Source organism: Mesoplodon bidens, assembly GCF_964165515.1.
Source record: "Mesoplodon bidens genome assembly, chromosome: 2".
NCBI classification, from domain to species: domain Eukaryota; kingdom Metazoa; phylum Chordata; class Mammalia; order Artiodactyla; family Ziphiidae; genus Mesoplodon; species Mesoplodon bidens.
This window is the reverse complement of record NC_138177.1, coordinates 142,389,322-142,416,903: the sequence shown is the minus strand read 5'-3', so window position 1 is coordinate 142,416,903 and position 27,582 is coordinate 142,389,322. Positions and strand designations below refer to the sequence as shown.

The following is a 27,582-nucleotide window of genomic DNA, read 5'->3' as shown; positions in this document are numbered from 1 at the left end:
ATTTATAGTTAGGTGTACAGTTAGAATAGGAAATGTTAAATATCAAAAAGGCGGTATGAAAAAGTGTTACATAGCTTAGAGGAAGAAATGATAACTTTTGAAAGGTAAGGTAACTTCTGAAAATCTGAGATGATTTGATGAAGGATTTGCCATTTGAATTGAACATAGACTAACTAGAGGTAGATTTACTCTGGGGAAAGCTCTAAACTTATTTTTACTCACTTAAAGTGCTATGTGATAATTTTTTTTTTGTTTTTATAGGCCAGAAGGCTTTAGCGGATGCACAGATCCCTTATTCTGCAGTAGAACAGGCATGTATTGGCTATGTGTATGGTACGTAATAAACTATATATTCTAAAAATTACAGCAACTACATAAACAATGCAGAGGAATTTGTGAATTTTAACCCTCAAAACTCAGAGTTCAGGGTCTTATTCTCATCATTCCTAGATTTCCCTTATGTGTCAGCCTAGTTTAGTATATATATATATTAAAAAAAATTTTTTTTGCCATTATTGTACTGCCAAAACAGTACACTTTTTTTATTAAATTAAAACACTTTTTATCTTTTTTTCTTTGTTGTCTTAAAATTTGTATTTATTGATTTTTTTGTGTCTAATAAAATTTTTTCATTAAGATTTTTTTCTAATTAGAAAAATGATATATACTATTGTAATTAAAAAAAGGAAACACAGAAAAGCACAAGAAAAAATAAGTCACCTGTAATCTCATTATCCAGAGATTATTACCATTACTTTTTTGGTGTAGGTCCTTCAGTGAGTATGAATATGTGTGAATACATATGCACACATAATTTTCTCTTCAATTTAGGTCCTAGTTACATACTTTTGGTAACCTGCTTTTCTCATTTTATTGTATTCAATATTTCCCATGTGATTCAGTCTTCTTTCATTTCATCATTAATATTTTTCAAATTTTTTTTTCTGGAATAGATTAAACATTTACATGGTACAAAAATACAAAAGGTAGATGTTTATGTATTGGAAAGTCTCACTCTTATTCCTGTCTCCCTGTCTCATGATTTCCTTTCCTTAGACAACCAATTTTACTAATTTATTTTTTTATTGAAGTATATTTGATTTACAATATTGTGTTAGTTTCAGGTATACAGGAAAGTGATTCAGTTATATATATATTTTTTCAGATTATTTTCCATTATAGGTTATTACAAGACACAGGTTATTACTGTGTTATACAGTAAATCCTTGTTGCTTATCTATTTTATGTATAGTAGTGCAATTTCACTAATTTCTAGTGTATCTTTTCATAGGTAATTTATCCATATAAAAATAAGTATGTGTGGGTGTATAAATACCCCCTCCTCCTTTCTTTTGTTACACACATGGTAGGATAATATACACATTATTTTGTATTTTGCTTTTTTTAAAAAAATTATTTATTTATTTATTTGGCTGCACTGGGTCTTAGTTGCCGTGTGCAGGATCTTAGTTGTGGTGTGCAGGATTTTTAGTTGCGGCATGCAGGGTCTAGTTCCCTGAGCAGGGATTGAACCCAGTCCCCCTGCATTGGGAGCGTGGAGTCTTAACCACTGGACCACCAGCGAAGTCCCTATATTTTGCTCTTTTTAACTTAGTAGTTCTTGGTGACTATTCCAAATTGTTTCATAAGAGCTTTCTTGGTCTCTTTTAATGATAGCATAGTATTCCATTGAATAGATATATCATGATTTATTTAATCTATCCCCTTTTAATGGACATTTAGAATGTTCCCAGTCTTTTTACAGCATTTTAAATTATCTCATGATATTCTAGTCTTGGGGATTTACTACAGTTTATTTAGCAGTAGGAATGATACCCTATTCTTGGACATTTTAAATTATTTCTAATTTCTAGTTATTATGAAGGCTATAGTAAGCATTACTGTAGATGAATCTTTATTTATATCTGTGATTATTTCTTTGAGATTTCAAGATATCAAGAGAATTCTTAAAGGGAAATTTACTAGTTCAAAGAGATGCACAATGTATTTACGAAAGGGAGGTCCTGAACCTTACTGCTTTCCCTGAAGACTTCTGGAGAGTCTGTATCTTCAGGTGTTTCCATCATACTGCTCCAGTATGTCTGCCTTGGTGGACATATTCCTTGGGAAAGGGAGTCAAATGTGTTTTTACTTGGATTACATTCCTCTGGAATACTCTGGCATGCAGAATCTTTTAACTTTTTGAAGTTACGAAATTGTACATGAAGAGAAAAATCATGGCCTTTTAATCAATTGGTTTAGTTTTTTTTTTTTTTGCGGTATGCGGGCCTCTCACCGTTGCAGCCTCTCCTGCTGCGGAGCACAAGCTCCGGACGCGCAGGCCTAGTGGCCATGGCTCACGGGCCCAGCTGCTCTGTGGCATGTGGGATCTTCCCAGACCGGGGCACGAACCTGTCCCCTGCATTGGCAAGTGGACTCTCAACCACTGCGCCACCAGGAAAGCCCAATTGGTTTAGTTTTAAAAGATTTATATCTGACAGTATACATGAAATATTGCTGCCTGTCATGTAGCCCTAGCCAGATTGAATTGTTTGCTATTACTTGGTCATGTCTCTACTTTCCTACCTCTGTATTGTGTAAAGAAAGTGCATATATATTCTGTGTTTTGAGAATTTTTATATTTGCAGAGTAAATGATGCTTCATGCTAAAACTGTTTCTGAGTAAGATGTCAATAGTATATTTATTATTCTGCCCATGTTATATGTTAGACAAAGACATAACACTGGAAAAACCATAATGTAGTATTATGTTGCTTTGCAGCTCCATAATTCTCATGTTGCATATATAAATTTTTTTTTTTTTTTACATATAGGTGACTCTACCTGTGGGCAGAGGGCTATCTATCACAGTTTGGGACTGACTGGAATTCCTATAATCAACGTCAACAATAACTGTTCTACTGGTTCAACTGCTTTGTTTATGGCCCGGCAACTGATTCAGGGTGGTGAGAAGTGCCTATTTGTCTAGTAAACTTAAATAGATGTGGGGCTATTGCCCCCCTTTTATTATTTCTCCATACAACCATCAGAGGGATTGCTTTATAATGTATTTCTTTTTAAAAAAATAACAATTAGGGCTTCCCTGGTGGTGCAGTGGTTGAGAGTCCTCCTGCCGATGCAGGGGACACGGGTTCATGCCCTGGTCTGGGAAGATCCCACATGCCACGGAGCGGCTAGGCCCGTGAGCCATGGCTGCTGAGCCTGTGCGTCCAGAGCCTGTGCTCCGCAACAGGAGAGGCCACAACAGTGAGAGGCCCATGTACCGCAAAAAACAAAAACAAACAAAAAAAACCCAATTATATTGAGAGGTACTTTATATAGCATAAACTTCACCCTTTTAAAGTTTACAATTCAGTGTTTTTTAGTATATTCACAGGTTTATGCAACTATCACCACTATCTAATCTTAGAACATTTTTATCACCCCAAAAAGAAAATGGTACCCATTAGCAGTCACTTCCCATTTCCCTCTCCCAACAGCCCCTGGCAACCACTAATCTACTTTCTGTCTCTATGGATTTACCTATTCTGAACATTATATAAATGGAATCATATGATATATGGCCTTTTGTGGCTTCTTTCACTTAGCATAATATTTTCACAGTTCATCCATGTTGTAGCATGTATCGGTACTTCATTCTTTTTTGTGGCCAATTAATAATTCATTGTATGGATACACCACATTTTGTTTATCCATTTACATGTTGATGGACATTGAGTTGTTTCTACTTTTTGGCTATTATGAATAATGTTGCTGTAAGCACTTGTGTACAATTTTTTTTGTGGCCATGTATTTTCAGTTCTCTCGGATATATATCATAGTCTATATTTCCAAATATTCTAGGCTCTTTTATTAGGCCCTCTGTTCTTTCTTCTGATTGATTGTTGATTATTGCTCTACTCTTTGGTGTTTTAATTGTTGGAGCTTTATAATGTCTCACTATTGGATAATACTAGTATCCCCTGTGCCCCCTATGTTATTTTTTTTCCTTTTTTTTAGGAAAGACTTTGGTAATTCTGCTTGTTTTGCTGTTTAGTTGAACTTCAACATCATTTTTATGTGCCCCCTCCCTCCAAAAATAATTCTGTTGATATTTTGATCAAGGTACTTCAAAATTTTTTAAAATTTTACTTAATGTTTAAAAATTGAAAATTAGCTATTTATATTTGTTCTTCACTGGAACATATTTCCACATTAATCAAAAGTCTTATTAACACTGAGAATCAAAGAAAGAATTATATACTTTATTAATTTTTCCTCTTATTTAGAAGCATATAAGAATTTTCTCTGTAATTTTTCACTTATTAAAAATTTTATAGGATTATACCATGTTTTTACATTTTGTATAAATTGACATGCTTATTTAAATTGAAGTATTCAATGATATTTTGTTGGGCGTCTAGAAATTTAATTTTTCAAACTAATTACATTTTCTTTCAAGGTCTGGCAGATTGTGTCTTGGCTCTTGGGTTTGAGAAGATGGAAAAGGGATCCCTTGGATTAACAGTGAGTCTCATTTATTCTTATTTTGGAATTGTAACACTATGAGAAAACTTTGCCCATCTGACTACCATAAATGGAGCTTGCAAAAGCTGAAAGGTGACATTGCATGTATATGCAATAGATCCTGCTATTTTAGACAATAAAGAATCATAGAGATAATTTTGTTCAACCCCTTTATTTTGTGAAACTGATGTTCAGACAGGTTAGATGATTTAATCTGAGGGTGACTTGTCTGTTTAATTTGAAAGTCATTCATTCATTCAAAAATTATTTCCGTTCAACAAACTGAAGAACGTTAATAAGGTTTGGGACTTCTGTTTTTGGTAATGGCAAGCCAGGTTTTTGAATCATTTCTCCTACTAATGACAACTAAAATATTTGAATGGAATAGAAACAAGATATCCTAAAGACACTGAAGAGCTAACGAGAGAGGAATTGCTGGTGAATGCTGGAAAATTAAGATCAGCATTTGAAGCTGCTTTTGCCTTGAAGGGCTTCACTGATCAGGAAGCTGTGAACTTCAGTTTTGATGGCCCCCTAGATGAAGAGGAAAGTAGTCACAGCTCAGGTCTCCCCAAGATCAGAAGTTAAATACCCACTCTCCACATTAAACTGGTTAGGGGTAAACCTTTTCGGTAAGGGTGAACACAAAAGTAAAACTACCCCCCCTCCCCTACTTCCTCTTTTCCCCACTTTCAGCTGATTACAGGGAGAGTTACTTTGGCACTGAGCAGAGCAAGGGAGAAAAAAAAGAGAATAAAAAAATAACCAGAAAACCTTTCACTGAGAATTAATAAACCACAGGGACAGCTGCCAAAATTCTCATTTACCTGGGTGGTCAAAGAAACGTCAGACCATGAATTGAGTCTTAAGTTGGTTCTAGTTAACCATGGCACTTAACAGAAGCAACTGCAAATTTTCTTTTGGAGGAAAGCATCTTCCTTCTAGAAGGCTTTGAGAACTCTTCAAGTAACCTTTCAAGGACATGCAATTAAAAATAATCAAGCATTAAAGAAACAAGGCAGCATATTTGAGGACCAGGATAAAGAAGGAACAGTAAAAAGTGATCTCTGCAGACCTCAGAAACTAGATTTATTGCATCTAGTTTTAGGCATGCTTGCTATGTTTTAAAAAATAAAAGCCAAGCTTGGAAATACCTCAGGGGTATAAGAAACTGCAAAAAGGGACATTACAGGCATTGAAAAAAAAACCAAATAGGATATATAGAAAAGAAAAATGAAATAATTAAAATTAAAAATTCAAAAGATAGGTTTGATAGCTGATTATACATGACTAAAAGAGAATTAGTGAAACTGGACTAGAAGTGATTATTTAGAATACACTATAGAGAGGGAAAAGATTGAAAATTGGCAGGAAGTTATGTTATATGGAGGATAGTGTGATAAGGTATAATAAATGTGTAACTGGAATTAAGAAGTGGTGAGAGAGAAAACAGGGTGTAGGCATTTTGTTCATCTTTTCAGAAAATCAGTTCTTAGTTTCATTGATCTTTTCTATAGTCTTTTTATCTCTATTTCATTTGTTTCCTCTCTAAGCTTTGTTATTTTCTTCCTTCTACTAATTTTAGGCTTAGGTTATTCTTCTTCTTCTAGTTCCTTGAGGTGTAAAGTTAGGTGGTTTATTTGAGATCTTTCTTGTTCTTAATGTAGGCGTTTATTGTTATGAATTTCCATCTTAGAATGCTTTTGTGGTATCCCGTAAGTTTTGGTATGCTGTATTTCCATTTTCGTTTGTCTCAAGATATTTTATGATTTTTCTTTTGATTTCTTCTTTGACATATTGGTTGTTCAGTAGCATGTTGTTTAATCTCCACTTACTTGAATTTTTTAGTTCTCTTCTTGTAATTGTTTTCTAATTTTAAACCACAGTGGTTGGAAAAGATGCTTTCTATGATTTCAACCTTAAATTTATTGACTTGTTTGTGGCCTAACACATGATCTGTCCTAGAGAACATTCCACGTGTACTTGAGAAGAATGTGTATTCTGTTGCTTTTGGATGGAATGTTCTGCAAATGTCTGTTAAGTCCATCTGGTCTGGTGTCTTGTTTAAGGCTGATGTTCCCTTATTGATTTTCTGTCTGAATGATCTATCTATTGATGAAAGTGGAGTATTAAAATCCCCTACTATTATGATATTGCCATCTATTTCTCTCTCTTTTTTTTTTTTGGCTGCGCTGTGCTAGGGCTTTCTCTCTATTTGCAGCGAGTGGGGGCTACTCTTCATTGTGGTGTGCGGTCTTCTCATTGTGGTGGCTTCTTTTGTTGTTGAGCACGGGCTCTAGGCACACAGGCTTCAGTAGTTGCAGTATGTGGGCTCAGTAGTTGTGGCACGCAGGCCCTAGAGCATGCGGGCTTCAGTAGTTGCTGCACGTGGGCTCAGTAGTTGCTGTGCACAGGCTCTAGGGTGCATGGGCTTCAGTAGTTGTGGCTCGCAGGCTATATAATAAATAGAGATAAAAATAAAGTAAGGATAATTGAAGATTGGGGAAGACAAGATCTTTCTGGGTGTTGGAGAAAACATCATAAGCCAAGTCATGAATGTTGGAGTGAATATAGTATGTTCAGGGAACAGTTTGAAAAACTGGATTGGAGGGTGGCAACCGGAGAAGATGCAAAGTAAGATGATTAGGTGTTGCCTAACAGAAGTGCCTAACATTTATGACACATGAAAAATAGATGTTTTTCTTCCATAGTTAATGGTAGGTACCTTGATAACTTTTATTTGAAAATTATTAAAAACTATAAAATAGTAAAATTCATCCATAGTCCCATAATTTAAAAAGCATATATATTAAAAGTCCTTATTTGCCTGTTTAATCTTGTTCTTCAGAGGTAACCAGTGTATCTATATGTCCTTTCTTTTTTCCAAGTTTATACAGACATATCTAACTAAGCATTCATACACATATACATGCATATACATGTTCAGAATGTTAAAAAGCACTGATATGTTCATGGAGAAGATTAATGATTTTATATATGTTGCTTTTTCACATGGCAAATGGACAGCTTCTGGCTAGAACATATTGATATACTTCCTTATTTTTAACAGCTGCCTAGTATCCCATTACATGGCTATAGGGTTTTCAATCAGTCCCTTCTGCTCTTCTGATTAGGTTGTTTAATTTTAGTTTTACATGTTCTTTTTTTTTGCTATTATAGTGCTCCAGTCAACATTCTTGTACATATATCTTTACTTTCTCCAGCCATTCTTTCTTTTTTTTCCCCCTCCCACCCTCATCAAGCTATTATTTCTATAGGATAGATTCCTGGGGCAGGCAAGCAACTTAGACAACGTTTTAGCTAGAGATGGTCCTGAAGATATTTTATAGGTAAAGTGAATCTGTGAAGCCCAGAGTGAAGTAATTACCCAGTGACATTGGACCCAGTTAGCAGTTAATGATTCAACTGAGACCAGGTCTTTTAATCCAAGTAAACTTTTTGCTGTACCTGGAGAACCTATCATTTTTTCCCTTCTCTTTCACTATGAGTTTCTTCTCCATTTCTCTTTTATACTTTGTCTTTTCCTCTTTATTTCTATCTGACATGAAATCCTTTTGTTGGCATTTCACTACCCCCCTACTTCCATATACATCTGCACTTCTTTTTTTCTTCTTTTCTTCCCTTATTCATTTATTAATTATAGCAATTTGTAACTGAATTTATTAAGATTTTGTATTTAGAATCCTAAATTTAAAAATCAGGTGATTGAAGAACAATCTATTTGAATGTAACAAAAATAACTTGCTGTTTCTGTTTATGGCCCCTAGGTGGCTCTCTATAGCAGAGGGCTTAACTTCCCACTCCTGCATTGCTGTTTTGGTTTCTATCTCTGTCCTATGTCTTTCCCTTCAGATCATGTGTCGTAACTTCCCTTTTTATGGGTATGCTGCAAACAAAGGTAATAATTTCTTATACAAGAGAGAATTATTAGCTTGAACTAAAAAGGATACTTGTTCCACTGGGAATTCTATTCACAACAAACAAATATACGTGGCTGCCTACCTGGATCAAATATTTCTGATAAAAATTTAGCATCCAAGTTGAGATGTGTTGGAACCATAAAATATACATGAATTTTAAAGATTTCCTATGAAAAAAGAATGTAAACTGTCTCAACAATTTAAAAATATTTCTGCATATTTGTGCCAGCACAATACACATAATTGATATTGTTTAAATAAACTAAAATATTAAAAAAATAATTTTGGGACTTCCCTTGTGGCACAATGGTTGAGAATCCGCCTGCCAATGCAGGGGACATGGGCTCGATCCCTGATCCGGGAAGATCCCACATGCCACGGAGCAACTAGGCCCATGTGCCACAACTACTGAGCCCTTGTGCTAGAGCCCATGCTCTTCAACAAGAGAAGCCACCGCAACGAGAAGCCTGTACACCGCAACGAAGAGTAGCCCCTGCTCGCTGCAACTAGAGAAAGCCCACGTGCAGCAACAAATACTCAAGGCAGCCAAAAATAAATAAATAAAACCACTCTTATTTTTAAAATATATATATATTTTAAAAAAATATTTCTTTGAAATTATAATATTTTGGATATATTGGGTTAAATTAATATATTCAAATAAATCCTACCTTTTTTTTAATGTGGCTGCTTGAAAATTTATAATTACATATATGGCTTACACATTATTTTTTTATTTATTGGCCTGAGTGTAGCCAAGAAAGGGACTTAAGAGGCTGCTGCTCTTATGAGATGAAATGGTTCTATGGTTCCCATTGTTGGCACTTCCTACCAGTTAATTTATTTTGGTTAGTTTTATAATTTCTTCAGAGTTGGAATGTTGCCACTCAGTTTGGCCTCTGACCACTTATTTTTCAGTCTACCTAAGCATGTGATTTGATGTGATTTCGATCCTCAGGTCAGCAGCAGGCAAGGAGGGAGTGCTGAAGTCAGCTCTTGGTTGAACTTTAGGCATCAGGGAAAGCCTGGGATTGGCTGTTCATAGCACAGACAAACATAGGAGAAAATTAGGAGTTAAATTTACCAGAGAAGTAGAGGAACAGTGTATTCTTGTTTTTTATTTTTGCCAAGACATCTCTTCATTATCTCTTTAGGCTGAGAACAAGAGCTGTTGCTCTGCTTTTAACTTCCTAGGGTGAACTAAACGTTTTTATCCCCTCAAAATTCAGATGTTAAAACTCTAATTCCCAAGGTGATGGTATTTGGAGGTGGGGCCTTTGGGAAGTAATTAGGTTGTGAGTGTGGAGGAATCCTCATGATGGGATTAGTGCCCTTATAAAGACATGAGAGAGTTTGTTTCCACTCTGCTCTCTGCCATGTGAGGATACATTGAGAAGACAGCCATCTGCAAACCAGGAAGTGGGCTTTCACCAGATGCCAGATGTGCTGACACCTTGATCTTGGATTTCCCAGCTCTCAGAATTGTGAGAATATGTTGGTTAATCCACCTGGTCTATGTATTCTATTATAGAAGCCCAAACTGATTAAGACATGGGGCAAGGAGCAAAAGAGATATTTCATCCCCAGATACTTAGAATGACAGATGCCAGACTTTTATGAGTGTTTGTATATATATTTGGAAGGATTTGTATAGTTACTTCTTAAATTTTCATGGCCCACTCTTACAGGAGCTGCTTATTTTAAAATTTTTATTTTCCTGGAACTTCCCTGGTGGTCCAGTGGTTAAGACTCTGCACTCCCAATGCAGGGCACCTGGGTTCCATCCCTGGTCAGGGAACTAGATCCTGCATACCCCAACGAAGATCCTGTGTGCTGTAACTAAGATCTGGCACAGCCAAATAAATATAAAAATTAAAAAAAGTAAAAATTTTATTTTCCTTGTAAAGTCATAAAAAATGGAAGAATACAGAAAAAATAAAGAAGAAATAATCACCTATAATGACAATCATCATTAGTGATTTGCTAATTTAGCTAAAAAAAGTCGAGATTGTTTCTGTACTCTCAGTTCTATTCCACTGATCTATATAGTCTTATGCTAGTTAACACTACAGTGTTTCGGTTACTGGTTTTTTTGTTTGTTTGTTTTTTGTTTTTCTTTTTTTGGACCCACTGTGTGGCAGGCGAGATTTTAGTTCGCCAACCAGGGATCAAACCCATGCCCCCTGCAGTGGAGGCACAGAGTCCTAACCCCTGGACCACCAGGGAATTCCCCAGTTACTGTTGTTTTTTTTTTTTTTTTTTTTTTTTTTTTTTTTTTTTTTTTTCTTTTTGCGGTATGCGGGCCTCTCACTGTTGTGGCCTCTCCCGTTGTGGAGCACAGGCTCCGGACGCGCAGGCCCAGAGGCCATGGCTCACGGGCCCAGCCGCTCCGCGGCATATGGGATCCTCCCAGACCGGGGCACGAACCCGTATCCCCTGCATCGGCAGGCGGACTCTCAACCACTGCGCCACCAGGGAGGCCCACTGTTGTTTTTTAGTAAGTTTTGAAATCAGGAAGTAAGAGTCTTCTAAATTCTTCTTTTTCCAGATTGTTTTGGCTGTTCTCTGCCCATTGAATTTCCACATGAACTTTGGGATTGGCTTATCAATATTTGCAAAGAAACCAGTTGAGATTCTGATAGGGATTGTGTTGACTGTATATCATTTTGAGGAGTACTACCATTTTAACCATCTGAAATCTTCCATTCATGAGCATGGAATGTCTTTTCATTTATTTAAAATAGATCTTTCATTTCTTTCAACAATGTTTATAGTTTTCTGAGTGTAAGTTTTACACTTTTTTGGTTAAATTTATTCCTAAGTGTTTTATTTTTAGTGATGCTTTTGTAAATGGAATTATTTTCTTTCTTTTTAATATTTATTTATTTGGCTGTGCTGGGTCTTAGTTGTGGCATGTGGGATCCTTGTTGCCATGTGTGGAATCTTCATTGCAGCATGTGGGATCTTTTCGATGCAGCATGTAGGATCTTTTAATTGTGGCATGTGGAATCTTTGGTTGTGGCATGCGGTATCTTTAGTTGCGGCATGCAAACTCTTAGTTGCGGCATGTGGGATCTAGTTCCCAGACCAGAGATCGAACCCGGGCCCCCTGCATTGGGAGCATGTAGTCCTAGCCACTGGACCACCGGGGAAGTCCCTATTTTCTTAATTTCATTTTGAGTTGTTCTTGGCAAGTGTATGGAAATATATTTAATTTTTATATATTGATCTTATATCCTGTAATCTTGATTAACTTGTTTATTCTAATAGATTTTAGTGGATTCCTTAGGATTTTCTATTTGCAAGATAATGTCATCTACAAATAGAGATAGTTCTTCTTTTTTTTTTCAATCTGGTTGCTTTTTATTTATTTTCTTGCCTAATTCCTCTAGCTAGAACTTCTAGTACAATGTTGAATAGAAATGGTGAGAGCAGACATTTCATCTTGTTTCTGCTTTTATGAGGGAAGCATTCAGTCTTTCACCATTAAGCATGTTATCTGTGGTAGATGCCTTTTATCAGGTTGAGGAAGTTCCCTTCTTTTCCACACTTAAAAAAATTTTTTTTAAATTAATTAATTAATTTTTGGCTGCATTGGATCTTTGTTGCTGTGTGCAGGCTTTCTCTAGTTGTGGCGAGTGGGGGCTACTCTTTGTTGTGGTGTGTGGGCTTCTCATTACGGTGGCTTCTCTTGTTGCAGAGCACAGGCTCTAGGGCGTGCGGGCTTCAGTAGTTGTGGCACATGGGCTCAGTAGTTGTGGCATGCAGGCTCTAGAGCACAGGCTCAGTAGTTGTGGTGCACGGGCTTAGTTGCTCTGCAGCATGTGGGATCTTCCTGAACCAGGGATCGAACCTGTGTCCCCTGCATTGGCAGGTGGATTCTTAACCACTGTGCCACCAGGGAAGTTCCTCCATGCTTTTTAAAAGTGTTTTTTTTAAATCAGGAATCTGTTTAGGATTTTGTCAAATGCTTTTTCTGTGTCTGTTGAGACGATTGTGTGGTGTTTGCCCTTTATTCTATTGATATGGTGTATTACATTAATTGATTTTTAGACATTAAACCAACCTTGCATTCCTGGGATAAATCCCACTTTGTCATGGGTTTTTTAAATGTGTTGTTGATTCAGTTTGCTAGCATTTCATTGAAGATATTTTCATCTACATTCTTAAGAGATATTGGTGTATAGTTTTCTTGTGATCATCATTCTTTTTAATTTTCTTCACACAGTGGGTGTACAGTGGTATCTTATTGTGGATTTAATTTGTATTTTCCTAATATTTAATGGTGTTGAGCATCATTTCATGTTTTCATTTTTCATTGGTATATCTTCTTTGATGAATTCAATGACTGTTCAAATATTTTGCCCAATTATTAGTTGGTTATTTTCTTATTATTGTGCTGTAAGAGTTCTTCATATATTCCAGATAGATACAAGCTCTTGTTCAATATGTTTTACAAATATTTTCTCCAGCTCTCTGGACTTGCCCTTTCCTTTTATAAATGGTATCTTTTGAAGAGCAAAAGTTTAAAATTTTGATGAAGTCTAGTTTGTTTGTTTTCTACTATTGTGCTTTTTGTATCCTATTTAAGAAAAATTTAAGTTAATTTTTGTAAGTGGTAGGAAGTAAAGATCAAAGTTTAAAATTTTTTTTAAAATGTGTATCCCATATTTCATACAGCCCCATTTGTTGAAAAGATTATCTTTTCCCCATTGAACTGCCTTGACATCTTTGCTGATAATCAGTTGACCATGTAGTGTGGATCATTTTTTGGACTCTTCCTTGATCAGTCTTTATGCCAATACTTTACTTTCTTGAATACTGTAACTTTATAATAAGCCTTGAAACCAAATTGGAATGCATATTCTCCAACTTTGTTTTTCTTTTACAAAATTGATTTGGCTATTCTAATCCTTTGCATTTCCATATTCATTTTAACAATTGGCTTGTCAATTTCTATAAAAATGCTTCGTGTAATAGATTTATAGGTTAATACATAGGGATCTCCACATTTTAAACAATATTAAATGTTCCAGTCCATGAAAATGGTTTATCTCTCTTTATTTAGGTCTTTGATTTCTTTCAGTAATGTTTTTTAGTTTTCAATGTGTAACTCTTTTACATTTTTTTTTTTTTTTTTTTTTTTTTTTTTTTGGTGGTACGCGGGCCTCTCACTGTTGTGGCCTCTCCCGTTGCAGAGCACAGGCTCCGGACGTGCAGGCTCAGCGGCCACGGCTCACGGGCCCAGCCGCTCCGCGGCATGTGGGATCTTCCCAGACCGGGGCACGAACCCGTGTCCCCTGCATCAGCAGGCAGACTCTCAACCACTGCGCCACCAGGGAAGCCCACTCTTTTACATATTTTATTAAAAATTTCCCCAGGTATTTCAAGTTTTTTATGTTATTAAAAATAGCACTTATTTTAATACCAGTTTCCAACTGTACATTGTGTTTTGTGATCTAGCTAGTCTCTCTTCCTAGTCTAGTGGCTTTTTTAAGATTCTGTAGGATTGTCTGCATAAACAATCGTATCATCTATGTACAAGACAGTTTTATTTCTTCCTTTTCAATCTGTATGCCTTTTATTTATTTTTCTTGCCTTATGATTGCACTGGCTAGGGTCATCACAACAAATTGAAATAGAGGTTGTGAGATCATTTATCTTTTCCTTGTTTTTGATCATAGGGGAAAACATTCAGATTTCACTATTAAATATGTTAGCTGTAAGTTTTTCACAGATGTTCTTTATCAGGTTGAGAAAGTTACCTTCTATTCTTAGTTTGCTGAGAGTTTCTGTCATGAGTATATGTTGAATTTTCTCACTTGCTTTTCCTGTACCTATGAGAGATCCTTATTTTGTTTGTTATTCTTAATTTAGTTGGTTAGTATGGTGAATTATATTGATTGATATTTGAATATTAACCCATCCTGTATTCCTGGGGTAAATGCTTGGTTGTGATGTCTTATCTTTTATATGTTTTTGGATTTAATTTGTTAAAATTATGCTAAGGATTTTTGTGTATATGTTTGTGATGGTGTTGATTTGTTTTCTTTTTTGTTTTAATGTTTATTTACTTTTGATATCAGGATAATGCTGGCCTCATAGAATGGTTGAGAATTGTTCCCTTCTCTTCTTTTTTTTTTTTATTTAGGAAGAGTTTGTTTATATAATTGGTATTTTTTTCCTTAAATGTTTGGTAGCGTTCACCAGTGCACATCTAGGTCTGTAGTTTTCTTTATGGGAAGGTTTTAAAGTTCAGTTTCTTTAGTAAGTATGTTACTATTCAGGTTATCTATTTTTTTTTTTTGAGTGGGCGTTGATAGTTTGTGCCCTTTAAGGAATTTGTCCATTTCATCTAAATTGTTGAATTTATTGACAAAAACTTGTTCATATTATTCCCATAGTATCCCCTTAAGGTAGGATCTTTAGATATGTCCTTTCTCTTCTTCTGATGTTGGTAACCTTTGTCTTCTCTATTTTTTCCATGATCAGTATAACAAAAGGTGTTTACCAGTCTTATTGATCTTGTCAGAGTACCAGCCCTTGTTTCCATTGATTTTTTTTCTCTTTTCTATTTCATTCTACTAGGACCAGCCCTTGTTTTCATTGATTTTCTCTATTTTTTTCTCTTTTCTGTTTCATTCTACTAATTTCTATCCATTCTACTTCATTCTGCTCATTTTCTATTTATATCTGCTGTGATCCTTAATATTTCAATTCTTACACTGGGTTTAATTTACTCTGTTTTGTAGTTTATTAAGCTGGAAGCTTAGGTCATTTATTTTAAATCTTTTCAAACATGGGCATTTAATATTATAGATTTATTTTAAAACACTGCTTAAGCAGCATACCACAAATTTTTTATGTCATGATTTCATTCCCATTTAGGTCAAATTATTTAGCAATTTCCATTGTTATTTCTTCTCTCACCCATACATTAGAAGTGTGTTGCTTAGCTTCCTAACATTTGGGCAGTTTACAGATACCTTTTTGTTACTGATATTTGTTTCTATTTTAATTATCTGTGGTCAGAGAATATACTTTGTATGATGTGAATGCTTTTTCATTTATTGAGACTTGTTTTTTGGCTCAAGATGTGGTATGTTTTGGTAAATATTCTTGTGCACTTGAGAAGAATGTGTACTCTACTGTTGTTGGGTGGGGTGTTCTATAAATTCTAGGTCAAGTTTGATAATATTGGTTGCCTTCTATATTCTTACTGGTATTTCTGTCTACTTGATCTATCAGTTATTGAGAGGGAGCTATTGAGATCTGCTGGTAAATCTGTGGATTTGTCTATTTTTTTCAGTTTTATCAGTTTTTGCTTCGTGTAGTTTGAGGCTCTCATATTAGGTGTATTAACATTTAAGATTGTTATGTCCTTGATAAATTGACCCCTTCATCATTGTGAGGTGATGTGAGGCGTATTATATCATGAAACTGAAAACACATTTGTGAAAGTTTTTATGGATCCCAGCCAGGTACTCCCTTTGTCAGACCCTGCCTTTTGAAGGATTTTAGGCTACTTATAAAAATTTATTTCTTGTAGTGTTCTTTGATGTTATATCTATTTTGTCTGATATTAACATAGCCATTTCAGCTTTCTTTTGAGTAGAATTAGAATTGTTTATCTTTTTCCATCCTTTTACCTATTTCTGTCTTTATGTTTGAATTATGTTTTTTAGGCAGCATTTAGTTGGGTCTTGCTTTTTAACAATATAATAATCTTTGCCTTTTAATTGGGCTTTTTATATCCTTTCCACTTAATGTGGTTACTGATATAGCTGGGTTTAAATTAGTGGTTAGCTGAAACTGATGCCTACTGGCTTGTACCAGCTTGCAAGATCTGATTATGCATATCTCTTCTCATCTTTGCTTTCAGTGACATCATGCTAGTAGATTCAAATTGGCCATGGTGGGAGTATTTACAACACAAAAATAGACAAATGCTATCAATAAGACCTCCCTCACCCCCCATGAGACTATTAAACATTTACTAGGACACCACTGATTTAAATCTACCATCTTTCTACTCGTTTTCTTTTTGTTCAATATCTTTATTCCTTTTTTCCTCTTTGTCTTCTTTTCTGTTCATTGAGGATTTTTTATAATTTTATTTTGTCTGTTTTATGAGCATATTAACTATGCCTCAGATGTTTTGCTTTTAGTGGTTGCTTTAGGGTTTACATTCATCTTTAACTTATTCACAAACCACCTCTAAGTAATGTTACGACTGTTCACTATAGTATTACATGAACCTTACAAAGTATTTTTTTGTTTACCTCTTCCTAGAAGCACATTTTACTTCTATACATGTTATAAGCCCTATATCAGCTATTGATTTTGCTTTAAATAGTCAATTATTTTTAAAAGAATTCTTAAAGTAGAAAAAAGCCTTATATTTCTCCACATGTTTATAATTTTCAGTGATCTTTATTCCTTTATTATTGATTCCAATTTTCCTCTAGGATTATATTCCTTTTGCCTGAAGATTCTCCTTTAACATTTCACATAGTGCTGGTCTGCTGGTGATGAATTTTCTCAGTTTTGTATGTTCTAATAATTCTTTATTTACCTTATTTTTTTCTTTTACCTTTTTTTTTTTAAAACGATGTATTTGCTGAGTACAGAATTCTAGTTTAGCTTCACTATTTTTTTTGGCTTTCATTGTTTTCGATTTAAAGTCTGCTGTCATTCTTATTTTTTTTTGTTGCTCTATACTTAATGTGTATTTTTCTTTGGTTACTTTTAAGATTTTTCTTTATCACTTTTTTTTTTTTTTTGGGTTCGCGGGCCTCTCACTGTTGTGGCCTCTCCCGTCGCGGAGCACAGGCTCTGGATGCGCAGGCTCAGCGGCCATGGCTCACTGGCCCAGCTGCTCCGCGGCATGTGGGATCTTCCCAGACTGGGGCACGAACCCATGTCCCCTGCATCAGCGGGCGAACTCTCAACCACTGCGCCACCAGGGAAGCCCTATCACTGGTTTTTAACAATTTTATTATGACGTACCTTGGTGTAGTTTTATCGTGTTTCTTGTGCTTGGGGTTTGTTGAGGTTCTTGGATATATGAGTTATAGTTTTCATCAGATTTGAAAATTTTTCATCCATTATGCCTTAAAATATTTTTTTCTGACTTTTGTCTCTCTCCATTTTCTCTGTTTCTGGGACTCCAATTACATATCTACTAGACTTCTTGGTTGTTGTACCATAATTCACTGATTTTGTTCATTTTTTTCTAGCTTTTTTCCTCCTCATATTTTTTTTTTTTTTTTTTACTGTATTAAAATACTGAGTTTATTTCACATGTATATTTTTGTCTCCCCACCATTTCCATTTGTCTGACCACCACTACTACTATGTCCTATCATAACATTCCATACATACTTAAAACCAAGCAAAGGGTGGAGTTCCATCTTTAAAAACTAAACAGGCATTTTGGACAACACATTCTTGGCAATGGAACCTGGACAACATTTAACAGACACGGTAGGGAAAGTTCTCACTCTGCATTATAAAAAGGACAGCCAGATATCAACTGTTACAGAAATGAAATAAGACGGAAAATTTTAACAAACTGTTTAAACTATTTTCTTAAAGAGACTTCCTCCACTGCCAGAGATCTTGAATAGCCTCCTGGTCAGTCATCCGGAAACAATTCTTCACATAATTGATGAATTTGGCTTCCACTTTGGGAAGGGAACCACCTTTTTCTATACTTGCTTGCATTTTTGCTTTAATGTCTTCTACAGAGCTAGGTCCTTTTGGTGTTTTAGGAGTTTTTTCCAGTTTTTTGAAGGATTCTTGACCTTTTGATCTTGGTGTTGACGGTTTTGAGTCTTTTCCATTCTGGTTTGATTTTTGTGCATTTTTGGCTGGAGTATCTCGTACAGATTTCTTTACTGGAGATTTTTCTTCAGCTTCCTCATCATCAAAGTCATCATCATCATCATCTTCATCATCATCGTCATCGTCATCATCATCATCTTCATCTCCATCAGCAGCAAGTTTTACTTTTTTCTGTGGAACCTTGCTACCACTTCCAGGGGCAGAACGCTTTCCAGATATACTTAGTAGTTTCACGTCCTCCTCCTCTTCATCTTCTGACTCTGCATCTTCCTCCACAGCTACTAAGTGCTGTCCACTAATATGCACAGGCCCTGAACCACACTTCAACCGTAAGACCACAGGTGGTGTTATTTCAAAGCCCCCAAGGGAAACCGTTGGCTGCACAGACATTTTCAAAGTTGCCAGTGTTACTTTGATTGGACTGCCTTCATAATTCATGGCCTCTGCTTCGACAATGTGCAATTCATCCTTTGCGCCAGCCCCTAAACTGACCGTTCTTAAAGATAACTGGTGCTCATTTTCATCATTATCCACCTTAAAGTGATAATCTTTGTCGGCCTTTAGTTCACAACCGAAAAGATAGTTCTGGGGCCTCAGGGAGCTCATGTCCATGTCCATCGAATCTTCCATGGGTTGGTGGCACACACTTCGGTGGGAGAGAAAGTGGACGGAGATAAAAGACTACCGTTCGAAAGAACAGTCACGCAGGACGGAATCAGACCAGGGAAAAAGCCCTCCTCATATTTTAATTTGCTACTTCTCCAAGTTTACCAATCTATGCTGCATTGTCTAATCTGCTGTTAATTCCACTGAATTTACTTTTCATTTCAGACAATGTATATTTTATCTCTAAAAGTTTCATGTGGGTCATTTTTTTATATCTTCTCTATTTTTCTTTGTCATGTTCATGCTTTCTTCTACCTTCTTGAACAGATGGAGTATATTATAGTAACTGTTTTAATGTTCCCATCTAATTCTATCAGCTATATCATTTCTATTGATTGATTAATCCACTCTTTACAAGTTGTACTTTTCTGTTTCATTTCATGCCTTATAACTTGTGATTGAATGCTAGACATTTTAAATTTTACTTTGTTGGGTGTTGAAGTTTTATGTTCTGTTAACTACTTAGGGGTTTGTTCTGGGGTAGGTGTTTTTTGGAAGTGGTTTGATAATTTTGAGATTTGCTTTTAAGCTTCGTTAGGTAGAATCAGAACAGCCTTTATTATTCTAAGACTAAACTGACACTGTTACTCAAGCAGTAACCTCAGGATTCCATTGATGCCCCCATATGTTAGGAGATTTTTTCCATTGTGGTTTTGGGGATAAGAACTATTCCTGTCCCTGTGGGAACATTGGGAATTATTCTGCCTGCTCCTTTCCAGTGATTCTTTCCCTGGTCTCAGTAGTTTCCTCAAATTCATGTGTTGATTAGACTCATTGAAAACTCAAGAGGAACTCTCTTCAGATCTTCAGCTCCCTCTCTCTCTCTCTCTCTCTCTCTCTTCTCTTTTCTTCTCTCCATTACTCTTCTCTGTGAGTTATTTCAGAGATTGCTATACTAAGCTTATGTTGTCCATTGTCTGAAACCAGTTGCTTTGTATATTTTGTCCAGGTTTTTAGTTGCTTAAGACAGAAGGGTAAATCTGGTTTCTATAGTGCATCATGACTAGAAGCAGAAGTTGTATACCATTGTTTTCATTCACATTCCTTTTTAACTTAGGTATGAACATTTTCTGTATCTTTTAAATGTTTTTTTAGATTTCTTATGACAGAAAAAAATTTACATCTATGGAAATCCAAACACATAATTATATATACTTATTTTTAAGATTTCTGTGTTCACAGATTCCACAGATCCCATTTATCAGCTCATTTTGTCTTACTCCTTTGGATTGTCAAGTTGCTTATCATATCTAACTAAATAATTTTCCTCTTGTAAGCCTATTTTTTCTTAATCTGTTTTTTCATAGCATTCCCTTTAGAACCCCTTTGTGCACCAAAAAAATCTTGATTTATTTCATTCAACAATTATTTATGGAATGTTTACTATGTAACAGGCCATATGCTAGGCATTGGATTCACATACAGAAGTATGTGAAGCAGAGTTCCTGCCCTCAGGGTGTTCATAATCTGGTAGGTAAACTGGTAAGAAACAGTTAGCTTTCCCTTTGTAGAATGTTTGCAGTAGGAACTGTGTTTCTCTATTCTAGAACCATGGAAACAGAGGTGATTGCACTCTGAGTATCACTTTATGCTAACCCTAATTCACTCTTTTTCTCAAATACCCAAGCCTGCTCCTGCCTTAGGGTCTTTATTCTTGCTGTTCCTTCTGCCTTGAATGCTCCTCTCCCAAAGGTGTCCAAATGACTTGTTCCTACTCCTTCACATCCCTGCTCAAATGTCATTTTGTCAATGTGACCTCCCTTGACTATTTTCTATAAAGCAGCACTTCCCACTTTCAATCTTTATCCCTTTACTTGAATTTATTCATTATAGCATTACTATTTACATTTGAATTAATTTTCATCCCCATTACTTTCTGTCCCCTCCTCCCTCAAATGTAAATGCCAGATGAGCAGGGACTTTATCTGTTTTGTTCACTGTTTTATCCCCAGCACCTTGAGTAGTTATTTGCACATACGGATTCTTTATACATGTTTCTTGAAAGAATTAATACCTCTTTGGTCACTTGATTATTTTTCCTTCCCATGTTTCCCTGCAAAGCATTTTCTGACTGATTTTATTCACATTGTCCATTTTTGGCTTACTCTACACTTCAAATAAGCAAATGTCTTAGTAACGCTGTAATAGTTAAAAGAGACACCTATCATGTCAAGTACTTACTAAATTTTGTTTTTTCCCCTCTCTTAGTTTGCAAATAGGACCAATCCAATTGATAAACATCTCGAAGTCCTGATCAACAAGTATGGATTGTCAGCCCACCCAGTTGCTTCTCAGATGTTTGGGTTTGCTGGAAAAGAGCACATGGAAAAATATGGTATGTTAAAAAACTTTAAGTCTTATGGGTAGTTATATATATGTGTGAGAAACAATAGGTATTTATTAAGAAACTGTGGGGGATGCCAAGATGTATAAAATATGAAATGGTTTTTCAATTAAGTTGAAGAAATAGTCTGTATAGAATTCAGTTTTCTAAAAGTATTTATACATAGGACATCATATGAGAAGTACCTAGAATGCTCTGAAACAAGACATTGAAATAGGAAAAATAACATAAATCTTGTCTCCTTTAATCATAGACTATAAATTGAGGCTCGTTAGTTCTGAATATGGTAATGAGACTTAAAGCTAGCTCTTGGTAGTAGATTTATGTAGCCAAATTTTATTCTCAGTACTTGAACCCATCAGGAGTCCATCATCATCTGTCAACCCATAGTGTTTTATGAGATTTAAAATTTCACAGTTGATTTTTATTTTGTAGCTTAACATCCTAGCTTTTTGACTGATGATCAGTGATTGGCCTGCCTTAGCCAGTTAGGTAAAGCATGGGATAGTGCAGATAGAGTTTTTGATTTTGTTTTTGTTTTTATTGTATGACCCTGAACCAGTGCCTTGTTGTGTATTGTGAGATAAGAAAGAAAATAGTTGTGCTTGAAAGTTCAGCATTCCTATTCTTTGCAGGAAATATATCCCAGGTTTGATAGTCAAGATCAAGTAATCAGAAAGGAAAGAAATCTTCAAGGAAGAATGGTAGGATGGTATAAAGGAGCACTGCCAGTTTGGGGCCATGGAAATTTTCTTTCTTGTAGCTATTTCTTACCATTTTAAACTCAGTCCATTCCAATCTGGCTTCCCTCCTTTCTCAAGGCTACCACTGATCACTACGTTGCCATATCAAGTAAATGCTTTTCAATCCTATTTTAATAGACCTCAGCACCATTAGTCCCTTTTGATCACTTCTTTCTTAAAACATTCTCTTCTCTTGGCCTCTGTGACATCTCGTTCTTCTGGTTTTCCTTACCTCTTTGGCTATTCCTTGTCCATTTCCTTTTTAATTTTTTTAAATGATTTTTTAAAAATTTATTTATTTATATTTTTAATTTTTGGCTGTGTTGGGTCTTCGTTGCTTCACATGGGCTTTCTCTAGTTGCGCTGAGCGGGGGCTAATCTTTGTTGTGGTGCAGGGGCTTCTCATTGTGGTGGCTTCTTTTGTTGAGGAGCATGGGCTCTAGGTACATGGGCTTCAGTAGTTGTGGCTCGTGGGCTCCAGAGCGCAGGCTCAGTAGCTGTGGCGCACAGGCTTATTTGCTCCGCGGCATGTGGGATCTTCCGAGACCAGGGCTGGAACCTGTGTCTCCTGCATTGGCAGGTGGATTCTTAACCACTGCGTCACCAGGGAAGTCCCTCCATTTCCTTTTTTTTTTTTTTTTTTTTTTTTTTTTTTGCTGTACGCGGGCCTCTCACTGCTGTGGCCTCTCCCGCTGCGGAGCACAGGCTCCGGACACACAGGCTCCGCGGCCATGGCTCGCGGGCCCAGCCGCTGCGCGGCATGTGGGATCTTCCGGGATAGGGGCACGAACCCGTGTCCCCTGCATCGGCAGGCGGACCCTCAACCACTGCGCCACCAGGGAAGCCCCCCTCCATTTCCTTTTGAATTAAATAATTCATTTAAAATATTGAGCTATTATTATATTGCAGGCACTATTCTAGGCACTGGAATATAGCAGTATATCAGTTAGCTATTGCTGTTTAATAAACCACTCCAAAACTCAGCAATTTTAAACAATGATTATTTATTATTATAGCTTACAAATTTGTAGATTGACTGGGAATCAGCTGATCTAAGTCATGCTCAGGTCTTTTTGTCTGGGTTGATCATATGACTGTAGGTTGGTTGGAGGCTCTGTTTTAGTACTGTTTGGCTGGGTCATATGTCCCTCATTTTCCTCTTGGGACTGGAGGGCCAGCTCTGGCATGTCCTTTTCATGGTCACAGCAGAAGCACAAGAGAGTAATCTGCAACATGCAAGGCCTTTTGAGACTTGACCAAAGCAAGTCACATGGCAAACTTGGAATCAAGGGATAGGGTAATATACTCTACTTCTTTTGTGGTAGGAAACTTCAAAGTCAGACCATAAAGGATATTCAGGAGGGAAAAAGAATTAGGGACATCAGTACATTCATTCACAAGCAACAAATAAGCAAATGAAATGTGAGGTTTTTGCTTAAATTTCTAGTTGGGGAGAGACAGTAGCGTATGAAAAAAACTACGATAATTTCAAACAATTATTAGTCCTGTGAAGAAAATAAAACAAGGTAAGGCACTTGTGGGGAGAGGGAGGCAAACTTAGGATAGTCAGTGATGGACTCTATACTTGTATATCCAGTTGGCATCTTTGCATCTCTGCTTGTGTATGTAACAGATGTCTCAAATTTCACATGTTCAGATGCAAACTCTTCATTCTGTTCCCCCATATCTTAAATTTGTTCCTCCTCTACTTTTCCTCATTTCAGTAAGTGGCATTTCCATCCATTCAGATGTTCAAAGCAAAAACATGAGTCATCTTTGACACTTCTCCCCGCTCTTCCCCTACTCCAGTCCCTCACTATGTCCTATCAGTTCTACCTTCAAACTCCAAATTATGTTTTTTTTCCCCCAGTTTCTTTTACTATCACAGCTCTTATCCCAGACCATAATTTTTCAAACTTTGATCTGTGACCTGCTAGGAAATTAAAGAATCAAAGTAGTGATTGAACCCAGCATTTTAAAAAAATATGACATTTGTTGTTGTTGTGTATTATAACTCAAGTCAGAGAAATGCACACAACATAAATATACAGCTTCATGAATTCTCACAAAGCTCATAACTGTGACCTAAATTACCTCCCAGGTCAAAAATAGAATGCTAACACTCTTAAGAACTTTGTGGGTCTCCTGTGAATCTTGTTTGGTCACGCCATTAGTCAACAAGCTACACCTGCAAATCTCTTTGGGCTAAGTGTCTTTCTACCTTGGGTCCTTTCTGAGATGGCTGAGGAGCAACATTCTTAAGCTTCCTTGCAGCCCTTTGATTGAGAGGATTTGTGAGGCACAGGTTTTTTCTCTTTAGAGGGCTTTTTTCTCTCTGAACAATATTCTGAGGCATCACCTTTGATCTTTCTGAGGTCTTAACAAAAGATTTGTCACAACATGGGCTTCATTTTTGGACCATGTTTTCCTGGCAATGCCCTGGATTTGATCTTTGCTCAAAGACTATTTCTTTCTTTTTTTTTTTTTTAACATCTTTATTGGAGTATAATTGCTTTACAATGTTGTGTTAGTTTCTGCTTTATAACAAAGTGAATCAGCTATACATATACATACATCCCCATATCCTCTCCCTCTTGTGTCTCCCCCCCACCCTCCCTGTCCCACCCCTCTAGGTGGTCACAAAGCACCGAGCTGATCTCCCTGTGCTATGCAGCTGCTTCCCACTAACTATCTGTTTTACATTTGGTAGGCTATATAAGTCCATGCCACTCTCTCACTTTGTCCCAGCTTACCCTTCCCCCTCCCCATATCCTCAAGTCCATTCTCTAGTAAGTCTGCATCTTTATTCCCGTCAAAGACTATTTCTTAATTTTAGCATCTTTTACCACTTTGAAAGGCTGAGAATTTTCAAAACTATCAAGTCCTGAATCCTTTTTGTTTAATAGTCCTTTCTGCCATATAGCATTATAGAATTTTACTGTAGGCAGCCAGAAGAAACCATGTGGCAGTTTCAATATTTTGCTTATTAACTAGTTTCTACATAACTGCAAGTAATGGTATTACTGTAATCTCTGCTTCTGTTTTCACAGGGCTCTCCTTTCCTCCAGTTTTCAGTAAGATTTTGTCCTTTTGCAAACTCTCACCTGCAGCATCCTCAAAGGACTTTGAGGCTACTACTAATGGTTTCTTCAATGCACTTTATGCTTTTGCTAGCAATTGTTCCAAACTTTGGAACTAGAATGGTTCCAAAGCCATTCACATATCTTACATTTTTGTTCAGTGTAACTCCATTTCCACTATATTAGTTTGCTTGGGCTGATATAGCAAATACCATAGACTGGGTGTCTCAAAGAACAGAAATTTATTTCTCATAGTTCTAGAGGCTGGGAAGTCTAAAATCAAGATGCACGATAGGTTTTATACTGATACTGGTTTTATACTGATGCACGATAGGTTTTATAGGTTTTTTCTTGGGTTATAGGTGACTACCATCTCACTGTGTATTCACATGACCTCTTCTTTTATGTGGGTGCAGAGATAGAGGGAGAGAGAAACATCTTTGTCTTCCACTTTTTGTAAGGATTCTTATAAGGACACTAATCCTATCAGGAGGCACTCACCCTCATGACCTCATCTACCATAATTACCTCCCAAAAGACCCATCTCCAAAAACCCTCACACTGAGTGTTAGGACTTCAATAAATGAATTTTTTTAAAAATAAATTTATTTATCTTTGGTTGCGTTGGGTCTTCATTGCTGAGCGTGGGCTTTCTCTAGTTGCAGTGAGCGGGGGCTACTCTTCGTTGCAGTGCACAGACTTCTCATTGCTGTGGCTTCTCTTGTTATGGAGCACGGGCTTTAGGCACACGGGCTTTAGTAGTTGTGGCTCACGGCCTCTAGAGCGCAGGCTCAGTAGTTGTGGTGCACGGGCTTAGTTGCTCCGCGGCATGTGGGATCTTCCTGTACCAGGGCTCGAACCCGTGTCCCCTGCATTGGTAGGCGGATTCTTAACCACTGCACCACCAGTGAAGTCCAACAAATGAATTTTGAGGGGACACAATTTAGTCCATGGCATTCAGGTACCAAGATATGTATCAGTATTTTCTATTACTTTGTTACGGTGAGACTCTTTTTAAAAATCATTTCTTGTTTTAATTCCTGTTGTCTAGTCTTCCTATGTGTAAGCTCACTGGCCTTTCAGTGTGTTCGGTAAGCCAAACTTAATCCCTGTGCCCCAGTCTCATATTTTCTTTGGCTACAGTGCTCTTTATTCTTTCAAGGTCAACTCTTTTCATGCTTTAGGTCTTAAAAAATCTTATCTCATATCTCCAACACTTACAAAAGTATTTCTGCTTGGATGTCTAATAGGCCTTTCAAACTTAACAGGTCTAAAACTGAAGTCCTAATTCTTTCCTTGAACTTCCACCTTCCCCATCTGTTCCTCCTGAAGTTTTTCCTATCCAGTAAATGATAACTCCATCTCTTTAGGACCTTTGGCCAAAAAGCTTAGAGCCATTCCTGATTTTTCTTATACTCAGCATTCAATATATCAGCAAACCTTTTTACTCATTTCTTAAAATATCCGGAAATATGAGAAGGAGAAATGTTTCTCCACATTTTCCCCACTTCTACTATAGTGCAAGCTATCATAATTTCTCACCTGGAGTATAGGAATCTTCTAAGTGGTTTTACGGCTTCTGCTTGTGTACCTGTTCAGTCAATTCTTCACTTTATGTCCAGAGCAACGCTTTTAAAATATAAGCTAGATCATTTCACTCCTCTGCTAAGAACTCTATTGTGTTCTTACCATACTCAGATTGAAACCTACAGTTCTTATTATAGCCTACAAGCTTCCATATGATCTGACCCTCCACCCTCATTAGCTCTCTGACCTCATCTTTTACCATTTTTTCTTTTACCACTCTGCTCCAGCCACACTATCCTTTTGGTTCCTCAAACACAGTAAGCACATTCCTACCTCAAGTAGGGCCTAAGCCTTGCTATTTCAACTTCTGGAATACTTTACCCTAAGATATCATCAGTGCTAGCTTTCCTACTTCCATCAGGTCTTTGCTTAAATGTCATCTTCTGCTATCTTTCATCACCCTCCTTCCCAGAACTCCCTATCCTCTGTCTCTTACTGTATCTTTTTTTTTTTTTTTTAATTTTTGGCTGCGTTGGGTCTCCGTTGCTGCACGTGGGCTTTCTCTAGTTGCGGTGAGCGGGAGCTACTCTTTGTTGCGGTATATGGGCTTCTCATTGCGGTGGCTTCTCTTGTTGTGGTGCACGGGCTCTAGGCACTTGGGCTTCAGTAGTTGTGGCTCATGGGCTCTAGAGTGCAGGCTCAGTAGTTGTGGCGCACGGGCTTAGTTGCTCCATGGCATGTGGGATCTTCCTGGACCAGGGCTCGAACCTGTGTCCCCTGCATTAGCAGGTGGATTCTTAGCCATTGTGCCACCAAGGAAGCTCTTACTTTATCATTTTATAGAGCACTTATGAAAATATGGCATATATATTTTTTCTTATTTATTGACTGTCTCTCCCAACCAGAAT

At 36.7% G+C, this 27,582-nt stretch overlaps 2 protein-coding genes across 3 annotated transcripts in view; one reads left to right on the top strand and one right to left on the bottom strand.

The window, feature by feature from the left end:
• The window catches only part of SCP2 (sterol carrier protein 2), a 163,420-nt gene that overhangs the window by 13,838 nt on the left and 122,000 nt on the right, over positions 1-27,582 (top strand). For both annotated transcript variants that reach the window (XM_081223104.1, XM_081223105.1), the window contains exons 3-6: positions 262-333; positions 2,835-2,966; positions 4,463-4,527; positions 21,189-21,315. In XM_081223104.1, the coding sequence (XP_081079230.1) occupies positions 262-333; positions 2,835-2,966; positions 4,463-4,527; positions 21,189-21,315 (396 nt within the window). The remainder of the gene's footprint in view (positions 1-261; positions 334-2,834; positions 2,967-4,462; positions 4,528-21,188; positions 21,316-27,582) is intronic.
• LOC308611935 (nucleophosmin-like) lies at positions 17,735-19,037 on the bottom strand. Its single transcript, XM_081224116.1, has one exon. The coding sequence runs from the start codon at positions 18,942-18,944 to the stop codon at positions 18,060-18,062; it is 885 nt and encodes a 294-aa protein (XP_081080242.1). The 5' UTR covers positions 18,945-19,037; the 3' UTR covers positions 17,735-18,059.